General features: G+C 44.5%; 1 protein-coding gene across 3 annotated transcripts in view; it reads right to left on the bottom strand.

The window, feature by feature from the left end:
- The window catches only part of LOC139323931 (protein FAM169B-like), a 159,793-nt gene that overhangs the window by 125,567 nt on the left and 18,354 nt on the right, over positions 1-15,872 (bottom strand). For all 3 annotated transcript variants that reach the window (XM_070953510.1, XM_070953511.1, XM_070953509.1), the window contains exons 3-5: positions 11,151-11,250; positions 1,898-1,983; positions 116-290 (exon numbers count right to left, since the gene is read on the bottom strand). In XM_070953510.1, the coding sequence (XP_070809611.1) occupies positions 116-290; positions 1,898-1,983; positions 11,151-11,250 (361 nt within the window). The remainder of the gene's footprint in view (positions 1-115; positions 291-1,897; positions 1,984-11,150; positions 11,251-15,872) is intronic.

The raw sequence follows: 15,872 nt of genomic DNA, 5'->3' as shown, positions 1-15,872 counted from the left end.
ACAGAGATAAGCACTGCTCCCTAGAGTCGGGAACGACTAGCACGTATGTGCGAGGGGAACCTTTACCTTTTAAACACGCTTAAGAGTTGGGAAGAGGCCTTCAGCAAAGACATACCTTTTCTTTTGACAGTATAAAAAGCCGCTGCTTCTCCACTCTTCCAGAATATTCTGGCATCTTCCTTCTTAGGATGAGGAACGAAGACTGTATCGTCAGTCAGGCTCCTCTCCAAAGTGCCAAAAATGATGCAGTTAAGGACGAAGAGAACGATTCTCTCTTGACAGGTTTGAACCTTGAAAGACAAGTGAGATGAAGAGATATAAGACAGCGCAAAGAATGCAGGCAGTACCTTGATTTACAACAGTTCATAGAGTGACCATTTGAAGTTACAACAGTATTGAAAAGACGGACATATGGCCATTTTTCACTCTTACGACTGTTGCAGCGTCCTCACCGTCATGTGATCAAAATTCGGACACTGGCTTGTATTTATGATGGCTGCAGTGTCCAGGGGTCATGTGATCCCTTTTTGCGACCTTCTGACAAACCAAGTCAACGGGGAAGCCAGATTCACTTAAGAACCGTGTTACTAACTTTAACATCTGCAGGGATTCACATAACAACCGTTGCAAGAGAGGTCATAAAATGGGGCAAAATTCCTTGTCTCGCTTAGCAACAGAAAATTTGAGCTCAATTGCTATCGTAAGTTGAAGACACCCAGTAATTCAGCATTATTTTTTTAAGAATAATTGGTCTGGCTCAAAAAAATATCTGAAGTGAGGTTAAGGTAAAGGTTCCCCTTGCACATATGTGCTAATCGTTCCTGACTCTAGGGGGCGGTGCTCATCTCCGTTTCAAAGCCGAAGAGCTAGCGCTGTCCGAAGACGTCTCCGTGGTCATGTGGCCGGCATGACTCAACGCCAACGGTACATGGAACACTGTTGCCGTCCCACCTAAGGTGGTCCCTATTTTTCTACTTGCATTTTTTACCTGCTTTCGAACTGCTAGGTTGGCAGAAGCTGGGACAAGTAACGGGAGCTCACCCCGTTATGCGGCACCAGGGATTCGAACCGCTGAACTGCCGATGTTTCGATCGACAAGCTCAGTGTCTTAGTCACTGCATCCCTTTTAGTGAGGTTTAAGTGAGGTTAAACCAGGGGTGAAATCCAGCAGGTTCTGACAGGTTCTGGAGAACCGGTAGCGGAAATTTTGAGCAGTTCAGAGAACTGGCAAATACCACCTCTGGCTAGCCCCAGAGTGGGGTGGGAGTGGAGATTTTGCAATATCCTTCCCCCAGGAGTGGGGAGGGAATGGGGATTTTGCAGTATCCTTCCCCCAGGAGTGGGGAGGGAATGGGGATTTTGCAGTATCCTTCCCCTGGAGTGGGGTGGGACTGGAGATTTTGCAATATCCTTCCCCCAGGAGTGGGGAGGGAATGGGGATTTTGCAGTACCCTTCCCCTGGAGTGGGGTGGGAATGGGGATTTTGCAATATCCTTCCCCCAGGAGTGGGGAGGGAATGGAGATTTTGCAGTATCCTTCCCCTGGAGTGGTGTGGGAGTGGAGATTTTGCAATAACCTTCCCCCAGGAGTGGGGTGGGAATGGGGATTTTGCAATATCCTTCCCCTGGAGTGGGTGGGAATGGGGATTTTGCAATATCCTTCCACCAGGAGTGGGGAGGGAATGGGGATTTTGCAGTATCCTTCCCCTGGAGTGGTGTGGGAATGGAGATTTTGCAGTATCCTTCCCCTGCCTACCAAACCATGCCCACCAAGCCACCCTACGCCCACCAAGCCACGCCTACAGAACCGGTAGTAAAAAAAATTGGATTTCACCACTGTGTTAAACAGTCTTAAAGTTGCCAATTTTGGAGATCCCTGGCTTAAATGATGTTTTCACCTGTTTCAGGCCTTCCCGCAAAGGGTCAGACGTCTTGATTACATCCTCAGGAAGCCACCAGGAGTTGTTCAAATAAATTGCTAATACTGTTAAAAAGAAAGGGAATAAAGGAAAGAATGAATGAAGCAAAGAACTTCTGTTTAAATAAGACTCTCCCCAGAGTGCCTTCAGTTCTCATAAATTTTTGGAAGCTTGTCTGTATTTCTTGCTCTGCATTATTTTCACATTTCTGTCGGCAATAAAACATTGTTCTTCCACAAGTTTTCAGCAGCGGTGGAATTTAAGACGTCTTGGGAGAATGTGAGAGAAAAGTATTAACACATGTAATCCTACTGCAGTCTACACTAAAGAATCTAAACTCTGGCTTTTCCACAACTACTGTAGGTAGATCAGGAAAGATTCTGAACATCAGGAAAGGTTCTTGAAAACTTCCTCTTTTTTTCTTTTTCTTAATAAGTTTTATTACATACATATTAAAACATTGGACACGGTGTAACCGTCCTGGCATTCTCTTTGCCATACATGCTAAAATGAAAGATAAGTATCATATATACCCGTGATGGCGAACCTATGGCATGCGTGCCACAGGTGGCACGTGGAGCCATATCTGTGGGCACACGAATATTGCCCTAGCTTAGTTGCAGTGCGCATGCGCGCGCCAGCCAACTTATTTTTGGGCCTTCCGGGCCCACTGGAAGTCGGGAAATGGGCCATTTCCAGCCTCCAGAGGGCCTTGGGGGGGGAGGCCGTTTTTGCCCTCCCCAGGCTCCTAGAAAGGCTCTGGAGCCTGTGGAGGGTGAAAAACAGGCCTACCGGTCACACCGGAAATCGGGAAATGGGCCGTTTCTGGCCTCTGGGTGGGGGGGGAGGCTGTTTTCACCCTCCCCAGGCTCCAAGAAATCCTCTGGAGCCTGGGGAGGGCAAAAAATGGGCCTACTGGGCCAGGAGTGGGTTCTAATTTTTTTTACTACCAGTTCTGTGGGCGTGGCTTATTTTGTGGGTGTGGTTGGAGGTCATGTACTAGGTGGGCGTGGCTAGCTGGTCAGTCATTTCTGGAAGGTCCTCGCACTTACGACCAGTCCTCGCACTTACGACCCGACTAATTTGTTTGCTTTTAACACTGATCAGCTGTAGGGCGGCCCTTTGAAGCCCCGCAGCAAGAGTTTAAACAGTTTTTTTCCCTCTACTCATCAGCTGGGACTCAGGAGGCAGCAATAGATTGGGGGTGGGACCAAATAAAACGTAAGAATAACGTGGGGGGGGTGGGGGGTGGGAGAACCGGTTGTCATATCGTCACCGCTACCGGCTCGGCCGAACTGGACCGAACTGGGAGGAACCCACCACTGTACTGGGCCCACCATGCCATAAGCAGGGGTCATGGAGGGGGGTCGCGCGTGCATGCATGGGGGGCAGAGCACATTGAATTATGGGTGTGGGCACGCGTGCACGCGACCCCTCACGCTCCCCTCGCTTTTGGCACGTCAGCAAAAAGGTTAGCCATCACTGATATATACCTTACTACTTATATACAATTAGTCTGTTCAGTATTTACATAGATAAAGACATCCTTCTTCTATCCATATTACTTATACATTTATCCATTGTCATTCTATTGTAGTTATATACATAACCTTAATTCTCCATTTTATGAATTCTAGTCAGTTCTTGTTTTTCGACCCTCTTTTCTCTTCCAACCATTGATAAAATTTACTCCATCTCTCGTGGTATTCTGACTCGCCTTTATTTTTCAGTTCCAAGGTTAATCTATCCATTTCCGCACATGTCAAAATTATCACTTCCTCTTCTAGAGGAGTTTCCTTATTTTTCCAATTTTTTTTCATTTTCATTCTATATGCAGGTAGTCCTCAAGTTACAACCATACGGGAACCTACCTGTATTACAGTCCTAAGTCAGGAAGGCCATAAAATAGGTCGGCGATGTGACCGATTTTTATGACGTTTTTGCAGCAGTCGTTAAACACACACGGAGGTTGTAACTGCACATGCTGCTGTCCTTAAACGAACGCTGTGGTCATTAGGCAAACCCATTGTTTGCTATGGCACAGTTTTTGTTCCAAATAGAAATAGATGTCAGTTTTTGGCAAAACCATCATAAAATAAAAGTTATGTGGCTGCAGGACACTGCAAAGTGTCCGTGAAGTCATGTCGCCAAGCATCAAAAGTGCAGACACATGACCACATGAGGTACCGGACCCTCAGAACTTCACAAGTGGGTCCAAAGTCCCCTTTTTACTGTGTAGATCATAAATTTGAACAGACACTAAATGACTGGTCGTACGTCATAGACTATCTGTACAACAGAGTGATAAAGAGGCATCTCCATATCTCTCTGTCTCCCATCTCTGTCTCCGTCTCCCTCTCCCTCTCCCTCTCTCTCTCTGTTTAAACCAGGGGTGAAAATTGAATGCTCCCAGTTCGGACGGTAGCGATGGCGGCTGGTGGTTCGGAGAACCGGTAGCAAAAATCCCTGCCCCCCCCCCACCATGCCCAGCTGAGCCGCACAATCATCAGAGGCTTTTTTTTTTAACTTTTAAAAGCATTTTTTCTACAACCTCTTCATCCGAAAAAATGCTTTTAAAAGTAAAAAAAAAAAAAGCCTCTGATGATCGCGCGGCTCAGCTGGGATCATCAGAGGCTTTTAAAACCATTTTTTCTACAACCTCTTCGGCCAAAGAGGTTGTAGAAAAAATGGTTTTAAAAGTTTTTTTTTAAAAAAAAGTTGGCCACGCCCACTCAGTCATATTAACCCCCTCCCCCACCAAGCCACTCCCACAGAACCGGTAGTAACAAATTTTACATTTCACCACTGCTGGAGACTAAAACACATAAAGAACGGCTGCAGGATTTGGGTCTGCCTAGTCTAAAGAAAAGAATTGGGGGTGACATGATAGCAGTATTCTAATATTTGAGGGGCTGCCACAAAGAAGAGGGGGGTCAAATTATTCTCCAAAGCACCTGAGGGCAGGACAAGAAACAATCGCTGGAAACTAATCAAGGAGAGAAGCAACCTGGAATTAAGGAGAAACTTCCTAACAGCGAGGACAGTTAACCAGTGGAACAGCTTGCCACCAGAAATCTTGGCCGCTCCATCACTGGAGGTTTTTAAGAAGAGACTGGACAGTCACTTATCTGAAATAGTATAGGAACGTGATGGCGAACCTATGGCACGGGTGCCACAGGTGGCACGCGGAGCCATATTGGTGGGCATGCGAGTGTTGCCCTAGCTCAGCTCCAGAGCGCATGCGCACACCGGCCAACTGATTTTCAGGCCTTCCGGTCCCACCAGAAGTCGGGAAACTGGCTGTTTTTGGCCTCCGGAAGGCTTCCGGGGGGACGGGGAAGGCTGTTTTTGCCCTCCCCAGGTTCCTAGAAAGCCTCTAGAGCCTGGGGAGGGGAAAAAAACAGGCCTACCGTGCCATCGTGTGCCAAAAGCAGGGGAAAATGTGGGGAGGTCACATGCGCATGCGCGGGAGGGTGGGGCACATTGAATTATGGATGTGGGCACCCGTACCCGCGACCCCCCACGCTCCCCACGCTTTTGGCATGCGACGGCAAAAAGGTTAGCCATCACTGGTATAGGATCTCCTCCTGCTTGAGCAGGGAAAACATCTTCAAAGAAAAACCAGGTAGTCCAGATGTTGTCTTGACAATATCTCTTGAGAATGGATCATATACTTAATATGAAGGGATAAGGCCTGGACCCAACCAAAAATAAAAAAAGAACTGCCTCTGAATAAAAACATATTTTGACCGAATTAAACGAAAATCGACTGAAGAGTCATTATTAATGTCTTTATTTTTTTTATATTCAGTAACTTCTTTTTTGGCTCCTACTAAAAAAAAATGTGTTTTAAAAAAACAAAAACACAAATCACAATTGACCAGCCAATTTTTTGAAATACTCTGGAAGACACAGCACAGTTTTGGAAAGGGGCATACCGTTTGTGTTCCCAGACCTCGGATTGTTTTTCGGATTTAGCGTAATAAATTACTAGACGTTGATACTAATTCAAAAGAGAACAGGGAAATGCAAACACAATACATCAAAGGAGGAGCAAAGCTGCCAAGGAACACCAACAAAAGGGATCGGCTGTTACAGGACATTTATTTATTATGGGGCAGAATTATACAATAGTACACACGTGGGGAAAAGAGTACGCTTCGTCTAATAAAAGTCCATTAACAACTATTTTGCCTTTTTTTTTTAAAAAAAAAAAAAGACTTTTATGTTTCCAGAGATAATTCTAATCTGCCTAGATCAGCTTCTCTTCAATAGCTCCCAAATGGGAAAGCGAGATTCAATTCATAACTGTGTTATTAACTTAATAGCTGCAGTGGTACACTTAACAACTGTGGCAAGAAAGGTCGTAAAAACGGGACGGAATTCACTTAACAACTGTCTCACTTAGCAACCGAAATTTTGGAGCTCAATTGTGGTGGTAAGTTGAGGGCTACATGTAACTTTCTTGGAGGTTTTCAAGAATAGATTGGAGGACGAGAATAGCCAGAATGTTCAAGAATAAATCTGAAAAATGTTGGAAATGTCATCAGATACCGGGCTCATATTACCATATGTGGTGGACATGTGTAGAAGCTAAAAGATACTGGACTAAAATCCACACATGGATGGAAAAAATGACACAAAAGCATATAGACTTTAAACCAGAGATCTTTTTATTGGGAATGGTACCTGAAATATACAATAGAGAATTGAGATATTTGATCGTGAATGTATTAACAGCGGCTAGAATTGTGTTTGCTAAAAATTGGAAAAACGAGAAAATCCCAACGCAAGAAGTTATGAAGAAAATAATGGAATGTGCTGAAATGAGTAAATTGACATTTGAAATTAAAGAACAAGAAGATAAACAATATTATAAGATATGGGACTTATTCTACCAATGGTTAGATAAAAAAATATGGAAAATGAAATAAAAAATATGGAAATGAAATATGATCTTTTTAATACAAGTAATATAGAATTATATAAAATATAATACAAAAATGTACTATTATTGGAGCGATTTAAGAGGATGAAATGAATGGTATAAATATAAATTAACTCCATTTTAGAATATCTGATATGAAACGAGGGAAGAAATAGCCATAGTTAAACATATGGTTAATATGTGCCTTGGGCTGGGGGTTGGACTAGAAGACCTCTAAGGTCCCTTCCACATTCCTTGGATACACAAGGAATTTGTCTTGGTGCATACGCTCTCGGTGTACATAAAAGAAAAGATTCTATGATTTAAACGAGGTCCTAAGGCAGAGGTCTTCAAACTTGGCAGCTTTAAGACTTGTGGACTTCAACTCCCAGAATTCTCCAGCCAGCTGGCTGGAGAATTCTGGGAGTTGAAGTCCACAAGTCTTAAAGCTGCCAAGTTTGAAGACCTCTGTCCTAAGGGAACAGCCATGGCTCTATTAATCTATATTTTAAGTAAATTACAAAGATTTGTGCTAAAACGTGTTCTGTGCACATGGTGGGTGCAAAACACACCGAAGCAAAGTTGTAAGAGTACTTTTGCACAGCTTGTCCTTGTTCCTTGCATTGTGGAGAGTGGGATGCATAGAATTTCAAACGGTACTCTTCACAAGTGGTACTCACAGACAGCTTTTGCAAACACAACCAAACCCACACTTCGGCGCCAATTCATGTTATAGGCACAAAAAGGGAGCGAGGTTTTACTGGGATAAAAGGAACTCTACATTTGTGAATTGGGAGTGCGGTGGCTCAGCTGTTAAAAGACGCTGAGCTCGTCAGCTAGAAAGCCGACAGCTCAAGTCGGGGACCCCAGCGCCGCGTGATGGGGTGAGCTCCTGCTACTTGCTCCAGCGCCCTGCCCCTCTAGCAGTTCAAAGACATGCAAATGCAAATAGATTAATAGGTACCACTCAGTGGTGGGTTTCAAAAAAATTTACTACCGGTTCTGTGGGTGTGGCTTGGTGGGGTTGGCATGGCTTGGTGGGCGTGGCATGGCTCAGTGGGCATGGCAGGGGAAGGATACTGTAAAATCTCCATTCCCTCCCCAATCCAGGAGAGGGTTACTGCAAAATCCTCATTTCCTCCCAATCAGCTGGGACTTGGGAGGCAGAGAATAGATGGGGGCAGGACCAGTCAGAATTTTTACTACCAGTTCTCCGAACTACTCAAAATTTCCACTACCGGTTCTCCAGAACTGGTCAGAACCTGCAGAAACTCACCTCTGGTACCACTTTGGTGGGAAGGTAACAGCGTTCCATGTGCCTTTGCTGGCTACATGACCATGGAAATTGTCTTTGGCAGAGGTTGTTTTAAACCACCAGCTTCCCCTTTTAAACCACAATATTCCCTTTTAAACCACCAGCTTCCCCTTTTAAACCACCAGATTCCCCTTTTAAACCACCAGATTCCCCTTTTAAACCACGAGCTTCCCCTTTTAAACCACCAGATTCCCTTTTAAACCACCAGCTTCCCCTTTTAAACCACCGGATTCCCCTTTTAAAGCACCAGCTTCCCCTTTTAAACCACAATATTCCCTTTTAAACCACCAGATTCCCCTTTTAAACCACCGGATTCCCCTTTTAAACCACAATATTCCCTTTTAAACCACCAGCTTCCCCTTTTTAAATCCAAGTCAGCCACACCATTCACTTAATCATCAATGGAATAGCTTGCCTCCCGAAATTGTGGGTGCTCCACCACTGGTGGTTTTCAAAAATAGCTTGGACAACCGTTTGTCTGAGATGGTATAAATCTCCTGCCCTGGATGGGGGTTGGACTAGAAGATCTCCAAGGCCCCTTCCAGGCCTATGATTCCATGGTCTGTGTAGGTAACCAGGACTTGCTTAGCAACATCTAAGCCACACCCTTCCCGTAACCTGAATCTGTTTTCTCACCGATCTTAAAAGGGATGAATCTATCTAGCCTTTACTCTCCATTAGATCAAGAAAACCAGCATAGAAAAAAATACTTTACACCTTTCATAATTCAGGAGGAAGTTACTATAATACACAGTGTTCCAGAAAACAACTATAAAAACTTTTTGTAACCACTATATTAAAAACTTGGGGTTTTTTTTTTCCTTATTTATATCAGATTGATCTCAAGATACAGCCTGTTCCTTTCTTACCCCTCCTAAGCCATTATCATATTACAATCACAATCAGGCTAAATGAAAATGGCTAATCTTAAAATTTCGACTCAGGGAGATCATAAAATCAATGAAGAAAGGCTCCCTCTGTTCCCAAAATTAAAACTGGCAAATCATGACTGAGAACAGTTCGAGACTCAGTGATGAAGGGTACATTATACATTAAAATTCAAAAGTACATGCAAACCTATAAGATAAAATACCAAAGCTGTAATGTTCTCTTGGCTTCCTTCCGCTACTTACAAATTCTCAGGCAGGAAAAAAAAAAAGCCGTTTCTCTTGAAACGCAGTAATGTGGGCACTATTATCTAGCCTAGAAGAAAAAATATCTTAGTTTTTGTGGTCTGATGAAGTTGCCTTGTTCGCAATGACGGCAAGGAAGATACGAAACTACATCCTCACAAATAGTATTCTTAATATTAGAGGGGATGTATGGAGCCAATCAGAAGAGAGCTGGAAGGGAACTTAAGAGGTCTTCTAGCCCAACCCCCTGGCAAAAGCAGGAGACCCTATAACCATTTTAGGCAAATGGCTGTCCACTCTCTTATTAAAAGCCTCCAGTCATGGAGCACCCACAACTTCTGAAGGCAAGCCCATTGATCAAATTCCATTGATTAATCGTTCTAACTGTCAGGAAATTTCTCCTCAGTTCTAGGTTGCTTCTCTCTTTGATTAGTTTCCACCCGTTGCTTCTTCTCCTGCCCTCAGGTGCTTTGGAGAATAGGTCGACCCCCTCTTCCTTCTGGCAGTCCCTCAAATACTGGAATACTGCTATCATGTCACCCCTAGTCAGGAGTGGGATTCAAAAATGTTAGCAACTGGTTCTCTGCCTGGTTGCTGTGTGGGCGTGGCCATGATGGGTGTGGCCTACTCGGGCTCCTGCACCAAGGTGGAGGGGGGGGGCGTTTTCACCCTCCCCAGGCTCCAGAGGCTTTCCTCGAGCCTCCGGAAAGGCGAAAATAGCCTCCCCTGGGCTCCAGAGGCCCTCTGGAGGCTGGAAACGGGCCTATTTCCAGACTTCTGGAACTTCTGGGAGGCCCATTTTTTGCCCTCCCAGAGCCTCCATGCGGGCCCTGCATTTACCTGGCATCCAAAACGGGCCTCGTGGAGACTCCTGGCAAGGGCCGGGTGGGCGGGGCCAGCCAGTCCTTGCAACTACCGGTTCAGCGAACCAGATGTAAAATTAGCATCCGGTTTGCCCAAACTGGTCCAAACCGGCTAAATACTACCCCTGCTCCTAGTTCTTCTTCTCTCTAGACCTGCATTGGCGAACCTATGGCACACGTGCCGGAAGTGGCACGCAGAGCCTTTTTTCCAGGCACGCAAGCTGTCGCCAAGCTCACCTGAAACTGCACATGCATGGCCTCTGGTGTGCATGCATGCAATTCAGGGGACCCAGCTGGTCTTCGGAGCTCTCCTGCACATGCGTGTGTTTGCGCATGTGTGCAAGATTGTGCATGCATGCGCAGACAGCATTTGTGCACGTGCATTGCACGTGCAAAAGCTGTGTGCATGCGCAAATGGTGCGGTTGTGTGTACAGCATGAGCTAGTGCGCATGCATGAAAGCTGTGCGCATGCACATATGGTGCAGTTGCGCGCAGAGCACATGGGGAGGAGCCACACATTACCGTGGATGGCACGCAAGTGCGTGCAGGGCGTGAAGCATGTTCCTGTTCAGCACTTGGTAAGAAAAAGTTTCGCCATCCCTACTCTAGACTAACCATACCCAGTTCCTGCCACACGTTCTTCATTTGTTTTCGTCTCTGAATTCTGAATTTAGAATGCTGATGCCACAGCATTTTATGGCAAGACCTCTTCGCTATTTGGTCGCAGAAAATCCTGGAGTACTCAAAATGTCGTTGTGATGAGAAGAGCAGACAGGTTTCAGGGAAGTCGCTCCTCGAAAAGTGTTTTGCGTTCAGAAGCCAAGTTCTATTTATCTCCCACCCTTCCTCAGTGCCCAGAGTACTTGCATAGAATTCCCAAATGGTTTTCCATATGCCCACATCCCAGGTGCCAAGTTATGTTTCGTGCATCTGATCATTCAGAGCCGTGCTGAAATAAAAGAGTAAAAAACAAACCACAATCTATTTACTAACCTGTGTTCTTATTTTGGGGATCAGTGAGTACCAAGAGGCAGCATTCGCTGTCATCTCGGTACAGAGGAAGGAAGCTCATTGACGAAGCCTCCACTTTAATCTGTAATCAAAAAGAATATTTATTTTCGTGTTCTCAAAGTTGTACCAGTTACCAAAACAAAAACAAGAATTAAAACACAGGAAGCTTTTAATGAAAATCTAGTTTAATGAAAAGAAAGACCAGGAGTGACATGATAGCAGTCTTCCAATATCTCAGGGGCTGCCCCAAAGAAGAGGGAATCAAGCTATTTTCCAAAGCACCTGAGGGCAGAACAAGAAGCAATGGGTGGAAACTAAACAAGGAGAGAAGCAACCTAGAATTTCCTGACAGTGAGAACAATTAATCAGTGGCACAACTTGCCTCCAGAAGTTGTAAATGCTCCAACACTGGAAGTTTTCAAGAAGAGATTGGATAACCATTTGTCTGAAATGGTGTAGGGTTTCCTGCCTAAGCAGGGGGTTGGACTAGAAGACCTCCAAGGTCCCTTCCAACTCTGTTATTCTATTCTGAACAGCAATGCTATTTAAATTGGGTCTTTTCTATCAACCACATTTTTAAGCGGACATTAATATTGCCTTTTTTTTCCTTTCCTTTTCTTTTCTTTTCCTTTCCTTTCCTTTTTCTTTTTCTTTGCTTCTGTACAATATTTTGGGCCACCCTATGAACCACTCAATTTGGAATTCGATTTTGCAAAGGGCATCAATTTTCCAAATATGGGGAAAAGTGTATTGCTATTACATCGATACAGGATTTTAGAAAAGGACGGTTTTGTTGGTTTGGAACTCTCTAGAGCTGCTAAAGGAATGGGCAGCATGTCCCTTTTCTAAACAAATTACAGTTTCCAATATTTGTATGTTATGGGAAGCCATGTGTCGGGAGAGGGGAAGGGAGGGGAGAGAGGGAGAGAGGAGAGGAGAGGAAAGAAGAGGGGGAGGGGAGGAAAGAAGAGGAGAGGAGAGGAGAGGAGAGGAGAGGAGAGGAGAGGAGAGGAAAGGAAAGGAAAGGAAAGGAAAGGAAAGGAAAGGAAAGGAAAGGAAAGGAAAGGAAAGGAAAGGAAAGGTGGAGGAGAGGAGAGGAGAGGAGAGGAGAGGAGAGGAGAGGAGAGGAGAGGAGAGGAGAGGAAAGGAAAGGAAAGGAAAGGAAAGGAAAGGAAAGGAAAGGAAAGGAAAGGAAAGGAAAGGAAAGGAAAGGAAAGGAAAGATTGCTGGATTAGGAGAACCAAAGTCCATAAACCACTTCTTTCATTTGGTGCGGGTGAGGGTGTTGGGATCAGCTTTTATCTATTAGCATCTCTCTATCTATTTCTCTATCTCTCTATCCATCTCTCTATCTCTCTATCCATCTCTCCATCTCTCTATCATCAATGTATCTAACATTTATCTCTCTCTCTCTCCATCTCTCCATCTCTCTATCTATTAGATATAGCCAAGTCACCTGAGGGTTGCTGCCTACAAAAGTTACTCTGGATAATTAAGTTAATAAAAAATTGGATTAAGCAATCGTGCTTTTACTCAACCTCAAACAATGAACCTGAACAATGATACATCTTGAAAATGTTTATCTGTGAGTTTTACTTCTTGTAAGCAATGGATGAAAATGATAAAACAAGATTCTTCTGCTGAAATCATGTTGCAAACAAACAAACAAACAAACAAACAAAATTCACAAAAGCAACAGGGATTTCTCAAACCATCCACGCACCCCAATTTTCTCTGCCTTTTGAGATTCCAGCCTTTCTATTTTCATTCTAATTTAATTCAAATTCATACAGACTTCAAGCACCTAGACCAAGAGGCAGGAAAAAAATCCTTCATGCCAATAATTGATTTTTTTTTGGACACTTCTGTTTGCTGATCAGGGTAGCTCCAGTAAGTGTGCCTAACCCAGATCAGTCCAAAGCCAGGTGCAGCCTGTGAAGCTGGAAAACTGTGCAGAATTTCTCCGTTTATCTCCAAATTCCACCCTGTGACTACAGATTGACTTACAGCCATTTATTTAGTGACCGCACAAAGTTACACCAGCACTGCAAAAAACTGACTTACGACTGGTTCTCACACTTGTGACTATCACTGCATCTCCAGGGTTTGGGGGAATGTACTGGCATGTACGTAGGATTGCTGCAGCGTACCAAAGTCACAAGATAGTCATCTGTGAACTTCTGTTCTGCCCCAGCTACGGACCCCAAAAAACACAGCACACACAAAGTCCGTTCAAACCTTAGTTTACTGAATAAACCAGTCTTTTACAATGGCTGTTAATTAACTGCATTAACAGCCACCAAGAATTCAAAGAATAATAACTGAAAACTTACTATGGTTGGCAGAATGCCCAGAAGCAATTTGCAGGAAGCTGATAAGATAAGCAAGACAAGACACAAAGGTATGTGAATGAAGTTGTTCCCTGCAAATTGCTTCAGTCGGGTTGCTCCTTAAATAGGCTAACGGAGTGGCCAATTAGCCCCAAGCCTTACTCTCGAGGAGACCTCCTCCTGAGGAGCCACTCCTGCCTTTTGGCAGCTCTGCGCGCCCGTGCATCGAGAAGAGTCTCCTCTTCATCCTCTTCACTTAAGGGAGCTTCTGGAGGTTCTGAAGGCCCTGGCTGAATCCCCGACTCTGGCACCATATCTTTTCCAGCCTCATTGTCCGACTCGAGTGACAGCTGCACAGGCTGCTGGCGCAGCACCACACCAGCCTCCTCGCTGTCGAAATCAGCTACAACCCGCACAGGCCGCGTATGGGCCACAACAACTTCCCAGCTGGTGTGTTGTGGCCTGTCAGCCGCTGGCCCCTCCAACAGCCAAATCAGAGGAGGAGGAGGCGGCGTGGGATCAGGGTCAGCATCGAGGCAACCTGAGAGCTCTAAGAGGGAAGAGGGAATGGAGCTGGCAGAGAGAGAGAGACAGAGGCGTAGTCTGGGCTGTCCTTCACCCTCAGATGGAGAGTCAAGAACCCCCAGGTCTGGAGATGGCTGATGAGGAAGAGGAGGAACAGCGGGTCCAGTGCCTGACGCGTGGCTGCACAGAAGGCAGAGGAGAGGAGAGCAGAGCAGTGGAAATCTATGGGTCAGTCCCGGGGAAGGAACAGCCACCGCTGCTAGTAAAGCCCCACCCTAGGTCTGGAGATAAAAGGCAGAGAGCAGAGATGATCTCCTGGTGGTCTTCCGGGTGCGCTTCAAGGTTTTGGTTACCACCTTTAGAGCGCTCCATGGCTCAGGACCTGGTTATTTACGGGACCGCCTACTACCACCAATAGCCTCCCACCGGCCGGTACGCTCCCATAGAGAGGGGCTCCTCCGGGTGCCGTTGGCCAAACAATGTCGACTGGCAGCCCCTAGGGGGAAAGCCTTCTCTGTGGGGGCACCGACAATCTGGAATGAGCTCCCCCCGGAGATACGGAGGATCCTGGATCTGCGCACCTTCCGCCGCGCTCTTAAGACCTTTTTATTCCACAAGGCGGGCCTGGCCTAATCTTTTCCCTCTTTTTAATTATGTAAATTTTAAATTGGTTTTTAAAGGATTGGGGTTTTAATATGTTTGGGCCAAATTTGTTTAATTCGATTTTACTTTGTTTTTAAATTTTGTATCTATGTATTTTTACCGTTTGGCTATTCACCCCCCTGAGTCCTTCGGGAGTAGGGCGGTATATAATTAAATTAAATAATTAAATTAAATTAAATTAAATTAAATTAAATTAAATTAAATTAAATTAAATTAAATTAAATTAAATTAAATTAAATTAAATTAAATTAAATTAAATTAAATTAAATTAAATTAAATTAAATCAAATCAAATTAAATTATTAAATTAAATTAAACTAAATTATAAAAAATAAAATAAAATAAAATAAAATAAAATAATAAAATAAAATAAAATAAAAAATAAAATAAAATAAAATAAAATAAAATAAAATAAAATAAAATAAAAAAGATAGATAGATAGATAGATAGATAGATAGATAGATAGATAGATGTGGCAGACAGTTATTCATCTTCCGGCTGGATGGACTTGTCAGCCTGTGAGATAAACTTTTTGCCGGGGCTGCCGGCACTCCTAATAAAGGAATCTTTTGAGTTCATTTCAGAGAGTTTGTCATGTTTGGAGAGCTGGGTCAGAACAGCTGGCTCCCTAGCAAGCAAGTCAATGGGGGAAGCCAGATTTGCTTAACCATTACAAGATCCACCTAACAAGTGTAGAGTTGCGCTTAACAACGGTGGCAAAGAAGGTCGTAACACCAGCGCGACTTGTTGAACAATCACTTTTGCGCAACAACACAAAGGAAGGTCCCAAAACTGTGGTCGTACGCCAAGGACTACCTCCACTGTTGTAAAGTTTGCAGTGACACTCAAGCAGGCCAAGCTCTTGGCTCTCCTCAACTCTGCATGGAAGTTCACCAGGTAGAGCTACCCTTTTCTCCCCCCATCTTCTTTGGTTTCCAAACCTCGTTTCCTGTTTTTGATTTAGCCCGGGGAAGCAACTGTACTTCTTGGGCACCAGGGGGCAATCAAAGTGTATTTTATGCGAAGCTGACTCTTCGCTCACTTATGCAAAAACCCAACATGGTTTTTGCGTAGCTAGAGAAGGGTTTTGATGGAAACTCAAATTGCTCAAAACCCCAATTTCTACTTGCTGTTCTGTTGCTCCTGTTGCATCCAGTTTTGGTCACCACACTATAAAACAGATGTTG

This window comes from Pituophis catenifer, unplaced genomic scaffold (assembly GCF_029215685.1).
Source record: "Pituophis catenifer annectens isolate HBS135680 unplaced genomic scaffold, rPitCat1.0.hap2 SCAF_14, whole genome shotgun sequence".
Taxonomy (NCBI): Eukaryota; Metazoa; Chordata; class Lepidosauria; order Squamata; family Colubridae; genus Pituophis; species Pituophis catenifer.
This window is presented reverse-complemented; position numbering and strand designations above follow the sequence as displayed.